At 39.2% G+C, this 26,387-nt stretch overlaps 1 protein-coding gene across 2 annotated transcripts in view; it reads right to left on the bottom strand.

Moving 5' to 3' along the window:
• LOC146478919 (voltage-dependent L-type calcium channel subunit alpha-1D-like) overlaps positions 1-16,509 on the bottom strand; it is a 47,897-nt gene extending 31,388 nt beyond the window's left edge. For both annotated transcript variants that reach the window (XM_085111624.1, XM_085111625.1), the window contains exons 1-16: positions 16,356-16,509; positions 15,948-16,177; positions 15,644-15,751; positions 11,946-12,085; positions 9,988-10,097; positions 8,674-8,826; positions 8,091-8,290; positions 6,903-7,006; positions 6,081-6,196; positions 5,890-5,952; positions 3,827-3,926; positions 2,737-2,897; positions 2,136-2,248; positions 1,751-1,863; positions 834-965; positions 221-296 (exon numbers count right to left, since the gene is read on the bottom strand). In XM_085111624.1, the coding sequence (XP_084967750.1) occupies positions 221-296; positions 834-965; positions 1,751-1,863; positions 2,136-2,248; positions 2,737-2,897; positions 3,827-3,926; positions 5,890-5,952; positions 6,081-6,196; positions 6,903-7,006; positions 8,091-8,290; positions 8,674-8,826; positions 9,988-10,097; positions 11,946-12,085; positions 15,644-15,751; positions 15,948-16,177; positions 16,356-16,368 (1,932 nt within the window). In that variant the 5' untranslated portion in view covers positions 16,369-16,509. The remainder of the gene's footprint in view (positions 1-220; positions 297-833; positions 966-1,750; positions 1,864-2,135; positions 2,249-2,736; positions 2,898-3,826; positions 3,927-5,889; positions 5,953-6,080; positions 6,197-6,902; positions 7,007-8,090; positions 8,291-8,673; positions 8,827-9,987; positions 10,098-11,945; positions 12,086-15,643; positions 15,752-15,947; positions 16,178-16,355) is intronic.
• Positions 16,510-26,387: the final 9,878 nt, after the last annotated feature.

The raw sequence follows: 26,387 nt of genomic DNA, 5'->3' as shown, positions 1-26,387 counted from the left end.
TCATTAATTTAAAATTGATGATGATGATGATGATGATGATGATGATGATGATGATGATGATGATGATGATGATGATGATGATGATGATGATAAGGGGCTGGTCTTTTACTTGGTCTTACTTGATCTTCAATTACCACAGATATTTTTTTGCAAGCGAAATAATCCAGGATAGCAATATACTGACGGTTCAACGTGGTTGTGGTAAGTAAGCATTTCGTACCTGAAAAACTGTGATAAGTGCTCTCCAGAAGGAATCAAAGTTGCTGCGTGGAATTTGATCGTCATCCATGTTGAACCTTGGAGGAAACAAAAAGTCAAACAAAAATCGGTAAAAGGGTATGGCCTTTTTAACCGCAATGCACTAGTAGTCACGTGACTGGCGCTTACCGTCACAGTCTATGTTATTTGGTGACGTTTTCGACGACAGAAGGCACGCTTTCACTTAAGTCATTTTAATACCTCAGAACTGATTTGCGTGTTCCCACGCGTGAATGCTCGTGATATACAAAACAACCTTTCACTGTTGTTTTCTGTGAATTAAAAGATCAATAAAGGAATGATTCTATAGTTTTTTCTCGTCTCAAATCAGTACCAACGTTGAGCGTCATGGAAATTCAATATGGCTGCCCAAAGCGACGCACTGCGCATCATTCAATCTTAATGCTTTGCCAATCTCTAGCGCCAAACGCCAACCTCAAACTGCAGTTCGCAGTTAGCAGTAAACGTGGATCTTGAGGTCTTTGTCACCAAATTCTTGGAAGTTACGTCAACGGAATGTATTACAAACACTGTATAACCGAGACTGCGAAAAATAAACAAGGAATCCCACTCACTTGCCACCGAAGATCTGCATTCCAAGAAGTGAGCAGATCAGCATAAATAAAGAGAGAAGCAAGAGAAGACCAGCTATGGACCTCATGCTGTTCAACAGCGATGCCACCAAGTTACTAAGAGAACTCCAGTACCTGAAATCAGAATGTTCATATCAGTCACTGGGACCCCACTTCGCAAGGTAAAGCAATTCCCACTGCTCCCACGCAGGCTCATTTGGCCATTTAAGAGTCGCTTTGAACCTCATTATGAAAGCGAGGCTCAGAGTCAATTTTTATTATGAAAATTAGTTTTCACTCTGAATGTAAACACAACTCAACGTTGCTTTGAAGGTCGGACGATTACCAAGACATTTTTCAGCGGCGGAAAGGGGGGGGGGGGGGATGTTAGGGGGAAGGACGAGCTGTTGATGTATGAATGTAGCGGTGAAACTTGAAGGTCCACAAAACGTTTTACCACAGTTTTGTCCACGACTGTAGTTCTACTGTTGTGAGTTTTTTTTATCAAGGAGACAGTTTATTGGTTCGATATAAAGGCACTAAATTATTGAAAAATTTGTCAATGGCTTAAGAAAATTCTCGTGAATCAAAAAAAGTATTTTACGGGGTTCGAGAGCTTCTTATAAAAAAGCAATACTCCAATAAGTAACAAGTGTGGAACTCATCTGGAAATTTCACGGCCGCCAGAGAAGAAAAGGTACGCAGAAAATCTACCACCCATTATAGCTTACGAATGTTTGGTTGGTTTATCAACAGAGTTGATAACTAAAGGTAAATCGACCATCGTAAAGAGATTAGCACTTAAATCTCTCTACCTTTAGTTATCAACTGTTGATAAACTAAACGTTCGTTTCTACTCCCCAACGACGCAGCACCACAGTTTCCTTTATAAACTAACCCACTAACCAATTATAGCTTACCTAGTTACTTTGAAAATCCTAAGCAAGCGAACACAACGAAGAACGCTGATACCAATTGGTCGCTGATTCATGGCTTCAACAATGGCCAGCTCTAATAAGCTACTCACCACAACCTGAGAAGGAAGGATATGACAAACCACAGGTTAACACGCGTATCCACACTGCACTGAAAAGTGCTACCTAAAGGCAAAGTAATACGAGCAACATTTTCTGGCGACTTGCACCGCATGCGCATGCGACGATAATGACGATGATGATTATAAGGGTTGGTCTTTTACTTGGTCTTCAATAGCCACGGAAACTTTTTAGGATAAGACCCAAACAAAATTCGCTTGCAACTATTTGCAGTGAAAAATTTAGCCACCATCATCACCAATTCACTTACCAAGCAGTCAAATCTGTTAAAAAGCGACGCAAAGTAGCCATGTATTCCTAAGCAGTACATCTTGATAAGCATCTCAACAGTAAATATACCTAAAAATAATTTATTTGCAATATCTGAAAGAGAAAGAAATGAATAATCGTAAGAACCTTTGAAAGTGTCCTTTTCCTGTTCGTCTTGGGTGGTTGATTGTTCAAAGCCGTTTTATATATCAATATTTTTTTCTAGCTTTCTTCTTGATTCCCAATCATTTGTTTCTTGGACATAATGCATATTTTTAGGTCTGGTTTTCCTATATCGGGAAAATCTCAGATAATCTGCGATTTCGTTGTTTCCCGATTGTCCCAGATTTTGTTGTTTACTCGATGAAAGTAACGCCTATCGGCGATACCGATCTAAACGATCGCCGATGTCGGGAATGATCGCCGACCATCGTAGATGATCGGGGATGTCTGTGATTTCGTGTTTTCACACGTCCCGCAGAGAGTTTAGTGGCAGGTTAATTCATCTGAAGCGACCACAAGCAAGGCGCTTATGCATGTACACTCGGTACAACAGCAAACAATCATCAGTGATACGTTTGCCTTCTCGACATTATTCTCACCTAAAAACGTTGTTAGAAAGGGTGGCTGGCCATAATGTTCCAACGCCAATGTTAACGAATTCAAAAATACAACTACTATGACAATCCAGTAGAATGCTTGGGTTTTGACGGCTTTGCGCAGTTCTCTTCTAGTTCGATGATGCCAACGTTTTAACACTTTCCTGTCAGAAGAAAAATGATGGTAGTTAGCTAGACTGTTCACAGTCCCCCTATTTTTCCGTGGGATTTTCGAGACTCGGACGCTACGGTCGAACTGCCGCCATCTTGGTTTGTAAAGACGAGCGCGATCTGGGGAGAGTGTCTCAACTATCTCCCTGCATAGTTATTTATTTATTTATTCTTTTTATTTAGTTAGTTAGTTAGTCAGTCAGTCAGTCAGTCAGTCAGTTAGTTAGTTAGTTAAATAGTTAGTTTTTTTCTTCTTCTTTTTCATTACTTATTCGTTTATTTTACATACCTATGTTTGCTTATTTCCATGTACGCTCGCTAACTAAGATTAATGTAAATGCAGATATCCTTTTGTTAATTAACAGATCAGGGCCGGGTTGTTCGAAAGCCGATTAACGCTAGTCTACGATTAAAAGTTAATCGAGGTTTTCATCTCGCTCTTTAAAAGTGGTTTTAAAGCCTAATTTTAAGCTAAAGGAAAGAGAAGTCTAAGTCAAAACTGAGGGCCAAAAATCTTTTGGAAAAATCTTTACCGATTAGTATTTAAACTTAAATCAAAGTTCACATTAATCCAGGATTAGCTTAATTGGGCTTTGAACAACTGGGCCCAGGTGTGTAAACACTTTTTAACCCCATGGCAGGGCTGTCATTGAGAGGCGGGGGCCAGGGATTTTCCTCGGTTACTAAGAACGTGGCCGAAGAAAAAGAAATTCCTAGCTGTTTGATTCCCCGCCTACTTGTTGTATTTATCCAGCAACTTGAAATCTTAGTGACAGCCCTGCATGGGTTTTCGTTTTCACACCTCCACATTCCTTTCTTCCTAATTCCTGTTATTTGTGTTAAATTAATACAGTGTATGTGCAAATAAAGAAACTTGAAACTTGAAGAATGCTGTGCCGGACTGACCGAACAACTTTCTTACTTTTCGTTATGGCACCATCCATGATGAGTTTCCTGCACAGCAATTTCTTGTCGCTCATTTTTATCCACCATCTCAATGTCATCCAGTCTTGAGTGCTTTGCTGCAAATGAAAAGAGCAAAGATTATAAAAAGATTCAGAATTACTTTTACGGCAAAAGGCAGAAATGATTGGAAACGTGACCATGTTTATCCTTCATTTGTCGCTTGCTGTTTTCAGTTTCTGCGAAAAATTGATTAGTCTTCCTTTACCATGAAAGGCCAGAATTGGTTTGCTCTATTCTCATTTATGTCCTCATTTTTTGAAGACAACATAAACGCGAACCTCGCGTTTGTCGTTTGCTGTAAACGCGATTCTAATCTCTTTATTATCATCTGGAAATGATGCATTGGAAACATTGGTAATTTCGAAGATGAATATCTAGATTGGAAGTTTTTTTAAAGTGCCTACGAAGCGAAAATTGTTTTTGTGTATTTACATAATTTGCACTTTAACATATACGATTCCGAAGTTTTAGAGTACTGGGGTAAAACTTGTAGATTTTACAAACGCTCAAAGTTGAGCTATTTTGCTTTCAAAAGTGGTCAGAGGATTGGGCCGAGTTTTATGCTGAATCATCTTCACCGTTTACAGGGAATATGTCAGCTGGGGCACATGCGCAGTAGAGTGCGGTTGAGACTAATTTGCATACAACTCGTCGCGGGATTTTTGCTGCTCCGCCTTTGCAAAAGCTTTAAAAAATAACGCAACAAACAGCTTCTCTAATTACTAATTACAAAAAACGTTTGTAAATAAAACATTCAACTAACTTTCCGAAGATTAGCGCGATTCAAACAGATGAAAACAGCTTCCTGAACTCTCCGACAGTATTTGAAAAGTTGAGCCAACGATTTCAAAGTGCTTCTCATAAACGCACGCGCATGCACCTGGGGTGACATAGTCCCTTTAAAACGTCAAGGAAGTATTTAGGAGATGCCTTGTTATTTTACACAGAAAATTTGAGCATAAGTATTATTCGAAGTGACACAGGCATACTCCAAAAGAGGAAATCCAAGTGCTCCTATCAGGAGTCGAACCTAAGACCTTCCGATTACTAGTTCGGATGCTCTACCACTGAGCTACAGGAGACTTGTGGCAGCTAAGGCCATTAAACTAGGTTCATGGGACAAACATCTTGCATACTGCAAGGATTTGAATGTCAATGTGTTGCATATGGGCAATGGAATAAATGTGATGGGGTATTTTAAGCCTGGTAAATTAATTAGAATGATGTATTATTCGAAGTGACACAGGCATACTCCGAAAAAGGAAATCCAAGTTCTCCTATCAGGAGTCGAACCTAAGACCTTCCGATTACTAGTTCGGATTTTCTCTACCACTGAGCTACAGGAGACTCGTGGGAGCTAAGGCCATTAAACTAGGTTCATGGGACAAACATCCTGCATACTGCCAGGATTTGAATGTCGATGTGTTGCATATGGGTAATGGAATAAATGTGATGGGATATTTTAAGCCTGGTAAATTAATTAGAAATGATGTATTATTCAAAGTGACACAGACATACTCGGAAAAAGGAAATCCAAGTGCGCCTATCAGGAGTGGAACCTAAGACCTTCCGATTTCTAGTTCGGATGCTCTACTACTGAGCTACAGGAGACTTGTGGGAGCTAAGGCCATTAAGGGTTGTGACTTCCAAAATGGTAGTTACACAAATCCTTCTACTTTGTTGCAAATACAGACTGGCAGCATTGATCATCAGTATTTCAACTAATAGGCCATTTCCAAGTTGCTGTGAACCTCATTATGAAAGCAAGGCTACAGCTGTAAGTGCAAGGCTTTTCATGTGAAAATTAATTTTGTTTGCATATAAATGAAAACGAATTTTCACAATAAAAACCATGCACTAAGCCTCGTTTTCCTAATGAGGTTCAAAGCAACTTGAAAATGGTCTATTATTTTGGGGAAGCATGAGTCATGTGACCTCTTAATTCAAGGCACCTATTACTTGTTAAAATGGTATTACCAAGAGTCATTGCTGTTTCACTCCAATTTCTAATGTACTTACAAGTTCTCCTTGAGCTCTTTGATTCCTCTCCATTTTCGCTCTCACTGTCACCTTCAATGTCCTCTATTGAGATAACAAAGACACCAAGAGTTGCAATTATTATATAATATTGCTGACTTTTTTGCAGGTGGATGTTTTGCAAAATTTGTGAATTTTCTAGGCGCTCTTAATTTTCACTGAATGATTCTTACCAGCCTGTGTGATCCAATCAAGATAGCCATTATATGCATCTTCCACTTGCTGCTTTTCTCTAAATTTTTGAAATTCCCCACTTTTCTGGGCCCTTGCCTTTTCTTTGGCAAATTCTCTGTGAGAGAAGATGAAAAATGGAAACATTCATCATTGAAGACATGACATTTGAACTCTGCAAGATAATGCTTCTTAAGGCCAATTCAGACAGTGTGGGTTTGTTGTATGTAACCAATCTCATACCTAGAGTCCTCTAGCTCTAAAATTTCCAGAAGTTGGTTGCCAGGAAAGACTCTGGGGAACTGGAATTTTTAAATTTTTTGATTGGATGCCTCGTAACAGCTTGCATTGTTTTACTGCGGAAATCTGCAGTAACGAGTTCCAGTTCCCCAGAGTCTCTCCTGGTGACCAACCACTGGCCAAAGAGCCTGAGGACTCTGGGTATGAGATTGGTATGCAAAATGCTGACGACGAGCCTGTGATACTAATAGTTTCGCACAACCTAGTAATAATCAAAGATTAGGGAGCGTGTTCGATGATCTCGATCCCAGCCTCCCTCTCCAAGTTGGCGATGATGTCATCCGTCCCTGCAAAAGCTGTGGGGGATGCCAGATACGTGTCCCAAGATCCATTCATTCATACATTGAATCAACGTTGTCCCATACAATCTCAACTCCAATCTGTATTAGGAGTGCGTTCTTACTGTGTCGAATGCAATTAAGCCTACAACTTGTCATGCACCACATGTTAAGTGTCTTGGTAATGTCTCTTGATGCTTCACTCACTAAAACCCTTTAGCAAAATGGCAAAACATTATCACGTACCCACTAAGGACACCAAGAACTAAATTGAGCACAAAGAAGGAGCCCCAGATGATAAGGGTAACAAAGTATATCCAGGGCCATGAATTCCCTACTGCATCATTTATCTGAAAAAAAGAAATTAAAACAACTGTTACAAGAAAATAATTATTAAGACTGCAATCTGAGTATATTTTTATGAAATAGGATCTGATTTACGAAAGAAATGACAGAGGTATAAACATTTTGTACACAGATGACTACCAGACATGCAAGAGCACTCCAGGTTGTCAGCAGACTGTTTTGGTGTTCATCTATTACTTATTAACCTCAACTTTAATTTTTAATCAAAACAAAACAATGAAAACTTCCAAAATCATGGCATTTATCCAGAGTGCCCCATAAGTGAGTTGAGTCAGGCCAAACCCAAGGAGGGGATGTTAAATATGTTGGGTACATAACATTTGCATGTTACCAAAAACACGCGGAAACCAACAGATCAGGCAAAATAACGTCAAGCGCCGCCTCACGACTGTTACGCATGAGCAAGAAGTGATAACCACAGTCAATGATAACTTGCAGTTACGAAAAAACAGGCAAGAATCCGCAACAATTCGCTGCACAGCAAATGATCCCCACCCTGCTAGGACCTATGGAACGCCCCACAGATCACATACTGTCACAAACAAGACCGCTGACTTCATTGGCTTGCGCCTAACTTTTGCCTATGAAATTACATTTAGTTACATTAAAGCATAAATTCATCTATATTTGCAGCTCAAATTCCCCAAAAATACCAGGAAAATCTGCTCCAGATGGTAGCTTGAGGCTTGAAAATAGGTAAGCCCCCCTTCCCCCTAGGGCCAACAGAGCCCTTTGCATTACTAATTTACAGCGCAGGTCAGAATTAAGCAAACCAAAACATACATGTATGACATGTCTGCTGCGGACATGTACATGTATACGCGTCTAAAATTCTGCAGACGCGCATCTAGTAAGACGCATTAATATGTATGAACTAGCTCATTGTTTTTGTATTGTTGTTCTTTCATTGTTCTTTTGAATTGCCTGGGAAAAGCCTTTCAGAAGGGTTTGATAAAGTATGACTACACTTGCCAACTTCCTTGTAGAACTGGCTCAGCACAACAACAACTCCATGTTGTTGAGCGCATAGAAGGAACTTTAAAATATTACATGGTATGGACCACTTACCATATACATAACATCAGTCCAACCTTCCAGAGTGATGCACTGAAACACAGTCATACAAGCCAGGCCAATGTTATCAAAATTTGTAATTCCATAATTGGGCCCTTTCCAGCCTCCCTCGCAAACTTGTCCCAGGCTAGCATCGCAATGAAACCCTGATCCTCCTGAACTGCAAGGGTGGGGTTCCTCCATGGCTTCAGCTCCTGTTGGCAGAAAAATGAATAGTTAACACTTTAACCCCTAATATCAAAGAACAAATTCGCCTATCTTGTCCCAATACTTTTCTTACAAAAGTACTGGAGAGAAGTTATTAATTAAATTAAAATACCAAGAAAATTCCCCTTGGGTGATCATATCCTTAATTCTCATGACCTCAGGAGTTGAATAAGCTGATATCACTAGGAGAAATTGATCCTGATCACTGTTAGGGCTTAAAGGGTTAATTAAACAACCAACCTTCAAACAGACGTGTTTTAACACGAGCATTCCCCTACATAATATTCAAACTTAAGGATACATGTAAATGAAGTATTTTACATCCATGCAACAATCAAGCAGATATATCGCACATAACTGAATCAATTACCTGTTGTATTGTCATAGCATGTCTTGTGAAGCCGTCCCATAAACAACTCCACGCCAATAATTGCATAAATTATAACAACAAAGACTACCAGCAAGGCTATATGGAAGAGTGGAATTAGTGCCTTGATGATTGAATTAAGCACAACTTGTAAACCTGAAAACAAACACCAGTAAAAGAGTCAGAAATAAAAGCATATTAAATTCTTCGCCTTTACAATCACACCTAAACTCTAGGATCAACATAAAGTAATCTTAAGCGTCTTTCAATTTCAAAAGTGTGTGTAATAATTTTTCTCAAATGTTTAATATCTCTCATACCATTAAGAAATTTGGGTAGACTTAAAAAAAATGGAGCTGAACTGGGTATCCACAAGGCATGACTCCAATAAAATTTACAAATTAAAGATTACTCGCAGGGGAATTGGTCATAACAAGTTTGTTCCAAGAGGACCCACCTTGTCTGGGGTAGGGGGGTTATCGACGACACCACCTACATGTATCTCATGAACATTACAGAGAAAATTGTTGCTTTAAAACTTGAGTTCAAATTCAGCTAGCAAGGGTCACCATTGATAGATGAACAAGAAAAGTGAGGTTTGAATTTCATCGTCATTTTTTGCTGGATAGAGGGGTGGCTCTGCAATAAAGACACCATCTATTGAGGATGAAGAAAGGGGCTGCAGACAGAGACAACCATTTATTGTGTGGGTTGGTGGGTCCTGATTGAGTATAGAAGTTTTGACCACTTTCTTGGGCGATATTTCACTGTATACAAAACAAAGTCCTCTCCTAAGGTTAGCCTTACCCCTGTAGATAGCCATACCCACTATCATGGAGTGGGGATAGATGGGGGGGAGGGGCTGGGCAGGAACTTGGGAGTAAAGGGGATGAGTGATCTGCAGAAGGTACAGAGGAGGAAACCACTGAGAAAGGGGATTAGGAACCCACCATAGCTAAACTAGGCTAACTGGAGAGATATTTAGGCTAACCGAGGTGCTATGTACGCTAACCGGAAAAAAAAACTGGGCCGTCACATTTGAGGTAGGCCTCAGGCTGTGGGGCTGTGAACTAGAAAGTGGGGGCCACGGCCACCGGGCCTTGGGCTTTGAGGTGGGCTGTGGGCCACAGGCCGCCTTTTAGCAAAACCCTCAATAACAGCACACAGACATGACCTTTTGACCCTGTTGAGCCAATTGTTACTGTTTTCTAAGAGGTCCACTGTGGTGATTAACAGCAGTGAAAAGCATAACGGTTCTTCGAATCTTGAACTTCAGAGTCTGCATGTTATTAAAAGGTGCAGTAACCTTTCACTTACTTGGGACACCAGAAACCAATCTTAAAGGACGTAAAACTCTGAATGCCCTGAGTGCTTTGACATCAAAGCTTCCTGAACTCAAAAATGCCTTTACTAAAATAGTTGCTATTCTGCAAAAGAAAAGAAAGAAACAGCATTTGAAAAAAGTAAACATGATCTTATTTCTTTGTTCAAGCACCACAAAATTTACAAGTAACAACTAATTTACTAAAGTTAGTATATTGTACAGTACATCAGCACCAGGTCCATTTTTTACCTAAGAAGCTGACCTGAAAACTTTCATGTAACACTGATCAACAGCAAGTTATGTGAAAGTTAAGTCTGAAATACTTTTTTTGTGAGAACATCATTTCTGTCACACGTGCTAAAAACTTACAAGTTATGTTGGTTACTCCTGGCTACTGTACTCCTGACCAATAATTATTTTGTTAGATTTTCGAACAGATACAGCTTTACATGTATGATTTGTGTATTTACATGTAATTATTTTGTCCTCGTTAGTTTACCATGTGCAAATGGTATATTTGCTGAATATCTGAAATGTGGGTCTTGACAATCTGCGAGCCAGCGAGCCAGCGAGCCATGCGAGGCAGACGTGCGAGGCACTCAGGTTAGCCTAAAAAGCACTCTGGTTAGCCTAAATAGCTCCCCAGTCAGTTTAACGGTTAGCATTTATGTTGGGGGTTGTTCATGCCTCGCAAGCCTCGCATGTTTTGTTTATGCCTCGCACGTCTGCCTCGCATGGCTTGCATGGCTCGTACGTTTGGCTCGCTGGCTGGCTGGCTTGCACATTGGCCACACTCCTGAAATGCACCTGGGGTTTGCATGGGATAAAATGGACAGACTGGGATGTTACAGTTGGCAAGTCAGCAACATATATTCATCACGACCAAGAGTTAATTGATAATAATAATAATAATTGGCTAGAATACTAAGACAAATAAAAGACTGAAATATCAAAAAATTCAAAAATTAAGAACTTAAATATCAAAATAATTTTAAAGATGTGATGAACAGGATGTGTTAGGTCAATTTAACTAACAATTTATACATAAGCCGAGATTTGACAAGATCGTAAGAAAATTCAAGACCCAATAACCTAACAAAAATTAATTTCTTCACAATGCAGAATATTTATTCACATGTATGTCTTGCTTTACTGCTCTACATGTATTTGTTAAAGGCAAGTTAAAGACGGTTCCTCCTAATGCAGGGGTAACGTTGCCCCAGTTATGACCATACGAGAAAAGCAGATCTTAGTGAGGTCATTTAAATCCAAAAGGAAAATTGGGGATAATCACAGATTTTTAAGAGAAAGTTAAGCAACAATAATTGTCCAAAAAGCGTTTATGAAAAAACATAGCAATGTATGGCTTTTTTTTTTTTCATATTGAAAGTTAATAAATTATCTCTGAAAAATGCATGGTTACTCCAATTTTCTTTTTGGATTTTAAAAACCCTTGCTAAGACCCTTGAATTTGTAGGCACCTTCTTTAAAAAATTAGAGGTTCTTGGAACATCTCATGATGCGCAGAATGTATGCGCAGTAGCAAAAGAAAGGCATCGTCCTTAAAGGGGAAGTATCATGGGGTTTTTTATATCTTTTGTCAAAAATGATGAGATAAGACCTTCAACCACCTGCCAAATAATTCTGGAATGACGAGAGAAAAGAAACCAACTCAATTCTTGAAAGGGACAACTCATGATCTGCTCTAGCACATTTTGAAAACAAAATTGCAAGAACTTGAAAAACATATGCCTGTTTCAATCCATAACGACCTACACTGTCTCTGGCCAGAGACACTAATCAACAGTTTTATTGCACTGGGGTGATAATTTATAACAAACTTGACAATTATTTCGTTGTTTCTGCTGACAGACTAGCATTTTTGGGTTTTGAAATGACAGCAAATTTGCGTGATACTGCCCCTTTAAGAGTGTGCATGGTCCTCACTTACCCTACAACTACAATTACAAAATCTAAGATATTCCATCCATTTCGAAGATAAGCTCCAGGATGAAACAGGAAGCCATAGGCAATTATTTTCAAAACAGCCTCTAATGTGAAGATTGCTAAGAACACATATTCAGCAACTTCCTACAAATCAAAAATAAAGCAAAGTGATAATAAATACATTGTGAATGTATAGCAATGCAACAAGATCAGACAATGTTACAGCTGTACATTCATGACTGTCTGGTCAGAAAGGGGGTATTGGGACCGCAGCAGTGGATCCATGGCCTGTGATCTGGGGCAAGTCAGTTGTTCAAGATTTTGCAAGCTCCCTGCATTGGGATATTGGAAAAAAAATCAGGTGGGGTTTGGGCAAGTGAATTTTTTTGCAGGCTTCAGATGTTAAAATTTCCAACCCTATTTCCCTTTCATATTTATTTATTTATTTTATTTAGTTAGTTAACAAGACACATGCATGATCCAAGCCTGTATTAAATATTGGCCCTATATTATCAAATGGCCAGTTAGAAAACTCAATGTCCCAAACATTACTCCCTTTATTTACTGTAAACATGACCTTTAAGTGGTCACAGTCACCCATTGAGCGTATTTCCGTTGTCTTCACCATGGTCACTTCATATAAGGAGACCATGACAGCATAAATTAAGTATGGCCATGATACAGGTAATCAAATCCTGTACGTAATTTCTCTAAACAAAAACTTAATGACAAAGAGAGGAGAAAGCTCTTAAATGGCCAATTCTTCTTAGGTGGATTTCTACTACATTAATTTTAAATCTCTTTTGTCACTTCAAGCCAGTCACCCTGTGTTAAGTGGGCAAAAATCCATTCCCCAAGGGCTTTTACTGAATACAGGTTTGTCTTGGAATAATTTGTCTTTCAGTTATAGAATATTTAGCATAATAATTAAAAATTGCCCATAGACAGAAAGGCGCCAACTTTGAATGGTACCAACACCTTCTTAAAAATTGATTATAAGTTGCTTGGCATTTTACCATATTTGAACGACATGTACTATATCGTGTTAAAATCTCCTTAAAGTCTTGTGGGGGACTGCCTTTTCTTTGAGCCAGCTGTATTTACTGCACAACTAGTAATTTACAGTTGTTTGCACAAGTTTTGGCTCCCTGAGGTAGAGTCAATTTCAACCTTGTCCCGCCTACAACACTTTAGCATGCACAGCAAACATTTCTGTTTGTGCGTTTTTCGCTGTATGGCTAGCTGCGCGGCACACATCCAAAATACAGAAAGCAGAAAACTCCATGGAAACGCTTGCTTCACAGGCTAATTAAGAACACTTGAAATAGTTTAACACTACAACTGCCCCCGCTGTTTAAGACTAATCTGGTACAAATCACTCCTCTGCAATCTGATGCGAGTTCTAAGGATTTTATTTTTGGCATTTTGGACCTTTAAATGGGATGAAGGCTGACAAGATTGGTCATTCATGCTGTAATTATATGGGCATTCTTTGAAATCAAAGAAAATCTGGACAGTAATTAGTGTGCAAAAGGACAAAAATAACAGAACAATGCAAATGACTTGATCAGAAATGTTTCTCTTATCACCCAACAGATGTGGAATATTTCATATGACATCTAAATTTTCTGTATAAAACACACCGTTACTTACTTAGTCAATAATTGAAGAATTATGCATAAGTTTCTCATTTTGGAAGCAAAAACAGTAGGGGGCGCTTAATGTCACCATAACCCAAATTCTGTGTACATGTACACCTTCTTGAGGCAAAGTTGAGATTTCATCCAGTATACGAACTGTATATTTCAACTGTAAGTACTTTAATTTATAAGTACGCATAAGCTGGACCAAAGCCCTGCCGAGGCACTGATAACGGTTTATTTGCAAATTTTATATTATGCTTGGTTCATAGAAACTCTACCCTGAGAGCTCAGCCGTGTATCACTGCACTTAATAAATAAATTTGTCTTTTGTTTTTGGACAAAAACAAACAAAAATTAAAAAATCTCTTAAGAATGACCACACTGTTAATTACTTAAAAATTTATTTACCCTTTAGGTGCGAATAATTATGATGTAATAAACCACAAAAAATAGTAACCTTAATGCTTCCATCTTAGATTAACAATTCTAATTTTAGCAGACAAAACAGCTCTTAGATCGGAGAGAAAGAGTCGCCTCAAATAAATTTTTAAAAAATTTGCCTCTCTCGACCGTCTTATTAATTTACTTGCATTTTCCATATTTCGGAGTTCACAAGGTTTACAAAGTTATAAACGAGCCCATTTTATGTTTGCCACGACGATTAATATTTTTCTTGGATTAAAAAGAAACCAGAGCAAGTCTTGAAAACTATTATGTCTGCGAAAATGGCACAGTTAAGGGTTGTTGTAAGTTCAAAGCATGTCTTCCTTCCAAACACTAAACATTTAAACAACCGAGATACGTATTACAAATTAAAGAATAGCTTGAGAACCTGTTCAGGTTTACACGGATGCGCAATGACTTGGCTGGGCTCATTATAAATATCTCGCGTTAGACAATCACAGCTCGTTCTTTCCTAATTCAATAACGTTCAGAGATAAACATCGACTGTACAAGACTTTTTTTGGCATTCTGAACATATCCTGATCGGCAACGAGGAAACCTCACAAAAACATGTCCTCTACCGTGATTAAAACAAGGGAAAACACGAATTTTTTTCAAGCGTTTTCTGATCACAAATTGGCATATCTTTTAAGAACTCAGTGTAAACGCCTATATTTTATGCGATTTGTTTTCTGTGACATTTTATAAGTTGTCAGAGGGTCAAACGAAACTAAGTAAGCGAAGCTTTGTTTACATTCAAAGTCATCGATTTCTCGCAAGTTCACGACTTAGAAATTAACAACGGCGGTTTCATCGGATTACACTCAAACGCATTGCTTTTCTTGGTATTAAAGTTTAATTGGAAGAAACACGATCAAATTCTGTCTTTGTATCGAATGAATTAAAGTTTATGAATCTGGGCGCAATTTTGTTTTCCTGGTGACACGAGACGAGCGAAGCCGGTCTTTGTTCGTGAGCAGCAATTCTAGTCATGTTTGCGAGACGCAGTAAACATTCACAATTATGGAAAAGCAGCGACAATTTACGCTTTTCGCCTGAAGTCGCATCCAATTTCTCTGTACCTAAACAAAGGAAACAGCCGATTCAAATACAAACTTTCGAGCGAACAATCAACGACACCTCACCGATTATCTGTTCAAGAAAAATATCGCTGACCTAAAGTAGATACATAGGAATCGAAGCCCGTCTAAATATTACAAATCTTAAATGTCTGACCCCAAACAAATGCAAGAGCTGTTTTCCACGAAGATTTAACCTCTTAGCGGAGTGCTGAGCCAATAATAAATTCATCTTTAACTTAAAACAAGGTAAGAAATATATGGGTATATGGTATACAATCTACCGCAATATATTAAATATCAGTGTTAATATTTTTACGAGGCCGGTGCATCGCTCGTTTCATACAATTGACAACGCTTTTGGATTCTAAAAATATGTATATATTTTTGCCAGATCATAAAGACTAAGCCATTGTAAAGCCGATGATATTTTCCTCAAGTTAAAACCAAAACCACATTTCACAGCATGAATATTCAAACTAGAAAAAATAAAAATCCCGCACAAGGGGTAAGCTTAAATCAGCACAAAAACCTACCAGGCCTTCGTTTATTTCACTGCTGTCTTTCGCAGGCAGTGGTTCGTAAGCGGCCAACGCGGCACAGTTCGCGAAAATTGTGATTAAAATCATAACGTCAAAAGGCTTAAGTCAAGAGTTAAGGAGAACATAAGAAATCCATTCAAGTAAAGCCTCAAACTTGGTAACAGAAATCTTAGTGATATAATATTAGACTACAACGAGCGAAATCATAACATGAACCACTGTACATTACCGCAGCGGCCGCAAATCCCGCGAAAAAAATCCCCAAAAGGGTTAAACATTGCTATTTAAAAGGATATTTCCATTCCACGAGATTTATTGCAGCACTTCGGATTGGATTGCCGAGTGACAGGCAAAGAAGAGCTCTCTTCGGCCGAACAGCGTTTCCAGATTTTTTCTGTCGTTTTGTTGTAGCCCCAGATTTGGCATACTTCGCAGTGTGTCCATTCAAGCGTGTTCTATGCTGCATAAGATCTGTGCCGTTTGGCCAAAGGGGCTTCATTCCTGTTGTAAAATTGGCCTTTGGATAGCCTAAAAAAGTTCAACATGAACACCAAGTTAGCAGTAATTTGTAAGATTCGGTCCGCCGTTGCAGGAAATTTAAACAAAAAATCACGATGCGGCAAAACCCGTGTCGTGCTGTCTACACACCGAAATGGCTGTTTTCAGCGCTCAGGTTGTTTCAAAACATCCCCGTAAAAATACTAACCGTTTTGCTCCATTTCGGGTATTTAAATTAGCCCGATTCTTAAACATTTAGCTTTGACAAAGTCGTTCCACAGTCATGTCAACTATTTGAAATGCACATCATTAATTCCGTATTTATATCTCGCAGTTCGGTCTGTCCGCGTGAAACGCCGAAAGTGAATTGAAGTGCATACGGGCACTTGGTTGCTGCAGTGGAACCTTTGCGTGACAGTGTCACGCTACAATTACTTCGGACAACGGTTTTCGTAACAAAACATTTTGAGCCCACCGTTTTTCTGCTAGGGGGGCCACGTCGAAGAAAATTATCAATAATAGAAAAAGTCAGCAAGATATAAGAAACAGGTGTTTCTTGAAGTCTTTCTTACGGATTATTTTTCTGAACAGTTGGATGTCAGTCTTTGCTTTCTTACAAGGCAGAACTTTCTGAACTCTCGTCGCAATTGTTCATGATGCTAAGGATGTTGGGCAGATTGTACTTGGCAAGTGCGTGGGACGTATCAAAAGGAAAATTCAAGACAAATCGGTTTGAAAATTGAACAAATTTATCTCTCGGTGTCATAAAACGACGTTTGGATTGTCGAACGTTTGGTACAGAGCTGGCTAAAAACAAAAGTCAATTTTGACTTGTGATTTAATTGGGAATTTTTTTAGGGAAAAGACATGAAATTGTCGAGACTTTCGCCAAGTTGACAAAACACGCTATAGCGCATGCGTAATGCAGTAAAAGAGATTCAAAAATACTCCCACGCTTTCACGGAAGCTGCGAGATCCTCTTAAGACCGGAAGTCTTTGCGGGCAGTAAGCTTCTCTCGAGCAGATGAACACCTTCGAGAGCCACAGAAATTCAATATATTAAAAACGCCGCCTGCAACTCGGCCGTGTCCAAGGTCAATAGTTTGGAACAGTAAAGAAAATGGAGATCTTGCAAAGCGTGCAGTGCAGAGTGACCATATGAAACGAAAACTGTTCAGGTACCCTTCTGCTGTGCAAAATGATTTTCAATGAGCTTTATTCCGTGGGCTTGATTCCGTTATCAAACTCCACGCAACAATTGAGACTATTCAAAATTAAGCTTCCCTGTTTTGTCAGTTCGCTCATTAAGCGATATTCTTCGAATAATGGAATTTTTTTATTAATTTCATAATATTCCGTCATCTTTTGAAAGAAAAAGATAATCTTTCCTATCTTGGGGGCGTATTAGTCTCTTGGAAGCGAAAATACGAGTTAACACTTCCTAACTTTCAGTAAAGTGATCTTGAATTAACGATAACTCTTACCTATTATTTAAAGGTGCACAGGTTTAAATTAACTGAAAATTTCGACTCAGAGAAAGAAAATGGACAAATCCGAAAGATTATCAAGCGACCAGGAGGCTTCACGCATCTATTAAATTCGGATCATAAGCCTCGGTCGAAATGAATTAATATTTTTTTGTAGGAAGGGTTTTTTTTTTTTTTTTCACTTCAGAAAAACGGTTGCCCGCGTAACTGAGATCGAAATTGCTTGGACCCTTTTCGAATTCTTCAAGAAGAGCAGGTCATTTCAAAATGTGACCTGGAAGTCCTGCTCAGGGTGTCCATAAACTGGCTTGGCATTGTTATCTTACTGATTAAATCCTCTATAATTTCTAGTTGATCGGAACTTATTCAGATCATTCCGGATCGGCAAGAGACAGGTGCATAAACGTCTGCTTGTAAAAAAGAAAAATGGAACTACACAATGCAATAATTTTTCATGTTAATAGCCAGGGGCCTGCCTGCCGACTCGATAAGTTACTGGGCAATGTCTTGTTAAATCCGTTTTTCAGTATTGCCAGTGACTGGTGCCGGCCGATTTTAGTCTGACAACCTTGCAAATAAAGCGATATCAAGACTTTACATAGCTTTCCATTTATCTTTCAAAAATAATGCGACAGATTGAATCCGTTTTAGGAGCACTGTGAACGCTATCAGATATATAGTTTTCGACTTGGCATGAGGCGTGGGTTTTTAATTTCGCTAGACCTATTCGTAGTCGAAAAACCGTATTCGACGTGTGCACCAGAAATTGGATTTTTAATAACCTTGAAGGGTGAAACATTGACAACTTTACAAGATAAAGAGAGGTACCCGGCTAACGGCAGTAACTACCAAAAATAGATTTGTAGAAAGCGGATCTGAATCTCGATCAGAAAGTCTCCAAAAGTTTTGAAAAATTGACCCTGGCAGCCAAGTTATCGATCGGCCGAGAAACGAGCCCCAGATGCGTGGTTTCTTTTGTCTAGAAATATTCTGAGCGGAAATCGTAAGGACATCTGGCGACTTCGTCAAGAGGCCATAAGGCGCTGCCTTTCAGTTGCAATTGAACCTTTATTTTCGTTGGTTGGTTGAGACTCCCTCTATATTTCTTTTTAGGAGACCACGATCAGTTAGTTTTTGCAAGTAATACCTCTTCTAATAACTTTATTCATTGTGTACCATATGCTAATTATCTTGGGTATAAATACTGCTAACGTAATATCCTTGTAACACGACATGATTATGACTCTGCAGGAATAGAGTTGAAATTTTGTATCTTCTTCATTATATCTTGCATAAATCAAAACTTGGTTCCGTGCGATAATTTTTATTCTCGGACTCGTCTTTTTCCTTATTTATATACCTCTTCTAGTTTCACTGAAATTTTTTTGGCTTGGAATGGCCTGGAAGAAAATGGATTGCAGCTTTGAAAATTTGCGGGCCCAATTTTTTCAAGTTCTTTCGTTAGAAACTAATTACCGTTTTTCCCTCTTTGACAAAATCACTCGATGCGTTCCATTTGCAAGTACGTCCTAGTTGCATATAAGGTATGTAGTTTTAATTCCAGCACAATTTTGACCATAAAACGTAACAATTTTCACGTATAGCCCCTTTAAGACAGCGTTTAACAAGTTTCAAGTTTATGAGTTTTTTTATCACAATAAAAAGAATTACAAGACAGTGTAATAATTATAAAATAAAGGAAGCGAGGAAGCCCACGAGAAACCTTAAGGCTTTTAGATACTCAGCTCCCACTATATTAACAGTAGAATAATGACAGAATCAGTGGCAGAGTAGAAATAGAACAGAGCTAGCAAAACGGTCGTCTCAGACTAGTTAGTTTGAAAGTTGTCTTTAAAAAGCGAACTTTGGGGAGGTCGACGTTTATTCAATGGGCTTAAAAGATTGTTAAAAAAAATCAAATCTGGACAAAAGACTATTATTGTTATTGTCAAAAGTCTTTTATGTTTCTTTTGGATTTTAGAACAATAATAGTCATTTGCAACCTTTGTTTTAAAATCCAAAAGATGTATAAAAGTCTTTTGTCCAAAATCTCTTTGAACTGTAGCATATATATATGAACTATAGACATATAGAACCTTTTTCAGTAACTTCGCTTCTGTTTCCTCCGACCTTAATTACCTGACATAAATATCATATTTAATTTATGTAACTGACAAATAAATATTTGCCTATTATTTAAATTAAGTTATGATGATCATTTTTTGCGGTAGTGATGGATTGGCCATCATGGGCGGTGTTAGGAATGGAGAAAGATGAGATCTCACGCACAGCCCCGACATCTGAGCTGCATGCAGACTTCGGCAAGAGAAAGTAGGAAGAGGCCGAAAGATATTTGGAGACGCACAGTGGAGAAAGAGCTACAGAAGCCAAAGTTTAAGATCTTTGGTTAAGGCATCGCACTATTAAGAGCGGGACTGAGATCGACGAAGGAAGCTAATTTCCCGCCCGCTTCGTTTGCAATAAAAACCTATGATTATAGGCAAGATTTCAGTTTTCATCACAAAACGAAGCGCAAAGCAGCGGATAAAACGTTAAAGTAACGTTTCCTGAAGGAATTCAAGGTCACATGCAAAAAAAAAAACTTCAGTGAATCTTAGCTGAAACGCAATAAAGCGATCTGAATGCATTTAGGTCGGGTGTGCTCTCAACTCTTCAATTCTAATTTCCGGGTAAGCCTTTCATTAACGTAAATCTTCTTTTGCTGCCCCCCTCGATTAGTAAGTTGGATATTTGTGGGTGGCAAAAATTTGTCTGAAAATTAAAAAAAAAATAACTGACAGTAACGTTGGAGTTGAAGCAGCAGTCGTAGCAGTCGTTTCCCTTCTGAGAGCGCGGGAGGGCTTGGGAAGGCATGAAGCGTGAAAATGAGAAAAAAATGGGAAGGGGAGGGACGGGAGAGGAAGGCCGAAAGGAATCCAGTTTTTTGCCGCTTCAAGTCTCTTCGGAAGCTTTCGTTCGCTTCTCGTGCTCACTTGGAAGGAAATCAAAACGACTGCTACACAAGCAAAAGTTGAAGCTATCAAGGCATATCACTGATTAGAAAAGACCAAGAAGCTGCTTAGACTAACCTGATAATAAAAATTCCTGTCTTTTTGTTTTTGAATCGTGTTAAGGCTGGTTTCCATATGATCGCGGATCGCAGATCGCAGATCGCAATAAGGTCTGCGATCGTCTCAGCGATCATATGGAAACTACTTCTGCGATCGTCTGCGATCCTGCGAAGATAGAACCATGTTCTATCTAAAGGCTGGTTTCCATATGATCGCAGACGATCGCAGACCTTATTGCGATCAGCGATCTGCGATCTGCGATCATATGGAAACCAGCCTTTAGTAGGTTTTCAACATGACGAGAATTAATTGAATTGCCAACCGGCATTCACTACCAACTGCATTCAATTGCGATACTATATAGACGTAGGTCAGAAAACTAATTCTGTATAACGGCGTGAAACAAACAGTATCACTACTGAATGGCACCGCTGTGTAGTTGAAGTTTTTAATTTTTCATTTCAATGGTTACACGCTTGGACTCTCATCCGCAGTGCGTGAGAAAATATTAAACCACTTTGTACAACATGATAAACAATTTCACGTACTGAGAAGCACTACACAATAGCTTTCGATCATTTGAATGCTCACACTTTAGGATGTCATTCATGATCTCAAAGGCTAACCCACCTTGCGTAGTATAATAAACAGCACCACAGGAAAGTACTGCTCGGTAGCTTTCTGATTTGAATACTAAAACGTATTGAATCTTTTCACACACGTACAAGCTGGATGCCACCTTGGACAGCATAGTAAACAGCACCCCAGGAAAATACTGCACAGTAGCTTTCATTTGAATGATCACACTACAGTGTTTTTGTTCACGGCACAAAACCCAAAATTTTGGATTTACTTGTAGAAGATAACAAACAGCACCACAGGAAAAAATCTGCTCAGGGAGGGAGCCTTACAATGTGATTTATCAGACTTGAGCTAGCATTCCATCACATCTGAAACAGTCAGTAAAAGTATTCATTGTGCAGCATAATAAGCAGCACCAACAAAAGAAACCTACTGTTCAGTTGCCTTTATATCGATGTTAACAGTTAAGAATTTCATACAAACTAAGCACGGGCTCTAAAGTTAGAACCACCTTGTACAGCATTTTGCCATAATAAACAGCATCACAGGAAAGTACTACTCAGTAGTTCACATTGTGATGGTCTCACTTTAGGATTTTTTCTACATATTTAAAAAAGGACTACGTAAACCGGCCAACTGTGCAGCATACTAAACAGTACCACAGTACTGACCAGTAGCTCAGTTTGAATGCTCGCACTTAGGGATTTCACCCGCAGACTCAAAAATTAGAACCACCTTTAATAAACAGCACCACAAGAAAGTACTGCTCAGTATCTTTCATTTGAATGGTCACACTTTAGAATTTTATCCACAGACTCAAACTTCGACCACTGACCTTGTTCAACGTAATAAACAGCACCACAGGAACGAAAGTACTGCTCAGTAGTTCACATTGTGATGGTCTCACTTTAGGATTTTTTTCTACATATTTAAAAAAGGACTACGTAAACCGGCCAACTGTGCAGCATACTAAACAGTACCACAATTGCTAGAACCACCGTTGTTAACATAACCCATCGTGAAAGAGAACCACAGTAAAGCACACATAGCAATTTAAGATAAACAAGATAAAGTCTCAAGGAAGATATATAAATTGATCAGGAAGAGTATAGACTGATAAACTAACAAATGGCTGCTTTCTACCGAGTACGTGGATGGAACAGAACCTACAGCTGGGTCACATGGCTCAACTCTTAATTTTTTCCATTTAGTGTAAAAAAATATGAAATTAAACAACAAAGAGGAAAGGAAAGAAACGAAACCAAGAGACAAGAAAAGAAAGGGAATTGAATTACATCAAAATAGAAGAAAGAAAAACAAAAGAAAGCGGTGAAAGGAAGAAACAAAAACGAAAGAAAACTGAACAGGAACGAAATTAGCGGCTAGATATTGGCACAACATTTCCTTTATCCCAGCATGCATTTTGTTAATTTCCAACATTTTAAAATACAACTATAGAGAATACAGAGATTGAGACGGCTTCTGATGACAATTTGCAGTTATTGACTTCATTTTCATGAGGATCCTTGTCAGTGTTGCGTTCAGTGAGTGCATCCAAGATAATCGAGCACAAACGATTACCGCCGCGAGGAAACTCCCGATTTCCCCGCGCATTTGGTTTTAGCCTACTTAGCAGGTGGTAAAAATGGGGATGGGAGAGGTGGCGGGCGCGCTCGATTCCCCCAAGTCTTCTCATCCCCCGAGTTCCTAGCGCCCGCCACACAGAATAATTCGGTTTGTGTAACTGTGCTCAAGACACTGAGAAAAATGATAGACAGTAATGTCCGTACCCTATCAAACGGCCCGGAGGGCTGGAAGGCGAAAGCTTTGTTATTCTGTGCGGTTTGATGAAACGTCAGGAAGCTTGATATAGTTTAGACTATGAACAGTTCCTTATTCCTTAGTTTTGTTATAACGAATCTCGCGAGCGTGCTAAAACTGTTCCTCGCGGGAGACAATTTTCGCTCGCGCGCGTGGTCCGCTCGCTCAGTGTCCCTAACAAAAAAAGGGATGGCTTGTAATCTAGATATAGTTAACTTGTAATCACCAATTAAACAGGCCATGTTTTTCTGGCTGTTAGTGTTCGATTTGCGAAGCTAACATTCTGCCACACAAAACGAAAACAGCTGATTAGCACGAAAGATAATTTAAGGTGGAAAGGAGGGGGCGGATAAATTCGATATCAGGGTGCATGATACGGCAGGTAAAACCTGTGTACATCAGATAGTAATTAAAGTACGAGGAAGTTCATTACTCACCGTAAACTGTCGTAGACAAATTCGTGAATTCGAAATAAAACTAGGACTCTTAATCGCTGGCAAGACAGAGCCGCAAATCATGGCAAATTTGGAAAAGTCATGTTGTGAAGACAGGCTTGTGAAGACAGCAAAAACAACAACACCAACAGCAACAGCCTTGCACGCGTTCTTGATCCAAAGAAAAACAACGAACTTCCGACAGTTCCTTTCGAAGAATTCCGTGCATGGTAGCCAAACGTTGAAAATTAATCTTACATTGACCTGAGCTTGATGAAAATCAGTGAGCGGAAGTCTTTACATCCTAAAGTGATATAACGGCCCACCCGCTGGTCAAACGAGGTCGTAAATTTTCAGTTTTAATTAAAACTTTTTGATAACCGGCATAGCTCAAAGTTTCGTATTAGCTTTTCACTTCCAACACCAGCGACCAGTGCGCTATCGTCTTTTTTTGGGCAACATCGGGATACGGAACGCTGTCAACGGTACGGTTTACGAATTAAATTACCTTTTTTACCCGGGGGAGGGCGTTCTCCCCTATATACTGTATGTACTATATATAGGTATTTACGGCGCCAAAGGGTATAGTTTTTGAGGCGTTTTGGTCTGAAAATGAGTATGGATTTTATCAATTTTGGTCTGAAAGTCTGAAATGGGTATGAATTTGAAAGTACAGGGATGAAAAAGGTACCGGAAAATTACACATTTTGATCTGAAATAGAGTCAGGGTTTGGAGAATCGAGCCGCACAACACCACCAAAAAATTCCGAGAAGTACGTACCCCCAACCCCCCCTCACACCCCTCCGGGCATTTTCATAGGGCAAGCGTGGCGCGAAATACAGTTTTTCCTGTAGCATTTGCTTCGGAGATCCCATGTCAAATAATTTCGGGAAAATTTTATTTCTTGAAGCATTCACATTTGCATGCATTACGCTGGCAAAATCAAATTTGAGCGATTTTAGCTCTGTGTTTCCAGGGGCAATAGGAAACATGGGTTTTGACTAAATAAATATTACATTTATCTCAAATATAGTTGAATTACTCGCAATGAAGTAGTCTTTAGTCTTTTCTGGTCGTTTCTCCCCATTTATTTCTTGTAGAATAGCCCTAACATTCTATATCGCCAGCACGCATGTTTCCTATTGCCCATGGTGTTTCCTGACTCATTTTTATGTAAATTTTTCTGCGAATTTATCAGAATTGAAAAAGTTCGAGAACCATCTCGGTACGTATACGCTTCCAACAGCTGTTCCCCAAAATGAAGTAGTAGAATTTATTGCAAGGTTGCGTTATTTCGTAATTTCAAAATATCTCTGAAAGATTGTTGTATTAAGGAACGACACGAGCCATCTGGGTTAAATTTCGAGTCTTGTTTGGCATATTTTCAAAATTGGTGGTCATGACCTTGAAGGCCGGTATTTATAGTACGCTGTTGCTTTGGAAACATCGGCGGCGGCATCGGTGAAAAGCAATAATACGTAAGAGCTTGAATTGTAACTTCAACATTGACGTCATCGTGTGACCCTAATTGCCTTTCTTATCGCTCCGTTGAGTAAACAGCCTCAAGCCCTCAACTCTTTCTATCAAAATATTTTGACAAGGATAACTCACTGGACGGATCATTGGATCCTCTGAAGCAATCACAGAGCTTTGAATGGCTTAGCGGGCATGCGATATCGGGCCTTTTACCGTGTCAGAGATAGCGGCCAGTGATTCGATTTCTTGGTCGTCCAGGCAGAATAAAATCGCCGGCAAGTTCTAGCAATAATTCTTGGTTGTTTTTCAGTAAAACTATAATTCCACTCACTACGGATGATTACTGAACGAGTTCAGTGCGTTACTCACTGGTTGGTTATCTACCATCTCGCATCCAACGTACCCTCGAAATTTTGAAATAAACGTACGAGCAAAGTGAAAATTTTGAATAATTACGTCAGCAACTGGTGCCGGAAGCCATAGTTTCCACCGATATTGCGACTAAACAACCTTTTGGTTTCGGGAGGCATAACTCTAGGCGGGCTCCTGCTTTAACATGTTAAATTTGACTTTAGGGACATGTTTACTTCAAGCTCTTTCCTTGTTCAGACTGGCTGATTGAGAGGTCCTGGGAACGACGTCCTTCTCACAAACCTGATGACGTCACAAGTGGTAGAACTTGCGGGGCTTAGCAGTTCACGTGTTAATCCCATTGCTGCCATCTTGTGCGAATCGTTATCACAATCGCTGATCTGTGTAACCGGTGAATAACTAATGTTTGAAAATCTAGGGCTATATACTAAATTTACTGAGCTCAATTTCTTTCATTTTTCCTCTGCCATGATACGTGTAGGTTCGTTTGTCGGCTACTAGTTCGCGACTTACTATCTGTTAGAGGAGGATCATTATACTTTTGAGGAAGGGGGGTTGACCAAATACATACCGGAAAGAATTTCTACATCACTGTGGAACAGAAAAAAAAATCGTGCAAAGCGAGATAGATAAGTAAATTATAATAAAAATAAAAATAAATAAAAGAGCTTGTCAAAGGATAATGAATACAATAATTTATATTTGCCTTAGAAAATAAGCCAGGATAATTGTCCTTGGACAATATTTGAGGACCGTTATGTAATAATGAACAGTCAGTGCCTTTCAGTTACATTAGAGCCTAATATCCCCTCCACGAAGCTCGCAGAGCTATCAAACCTGACCACTTTCCCAACCTAGCCTCGACCGTACACAACAATAACAACAAAAATAGCTGAACAATAACACTAACAGTGGACCAATAAAAAGAACAAAATAATTCACATACACGAAGACAAAATTGTGAAAAAGGACAGGGAAGGTGGAGCGCACAGGAGA

The sequence above is a fragment of the Pavona decussata genome, unplaced genomic scaffold, assembly GCF_977016875.1.
Source record: "Pavona decussata unplaced genomic scaffold, jaPavDecu1.1 SCAFFOLD_62, whole genome shotgun sequence".
In the NCBI taxonomy this organism is placed as follows: Eukaryota; Metazoa; Cnidaria; class Anthozoa; order Scleractinia; family Agariciidae; genus Pavona; species Pavona decussata.
The sequence above is the reverse complement of the archived record's forward strand: the minus strand, read 5'-3'. Positions and strand labels throughout refer to the sequence as shown.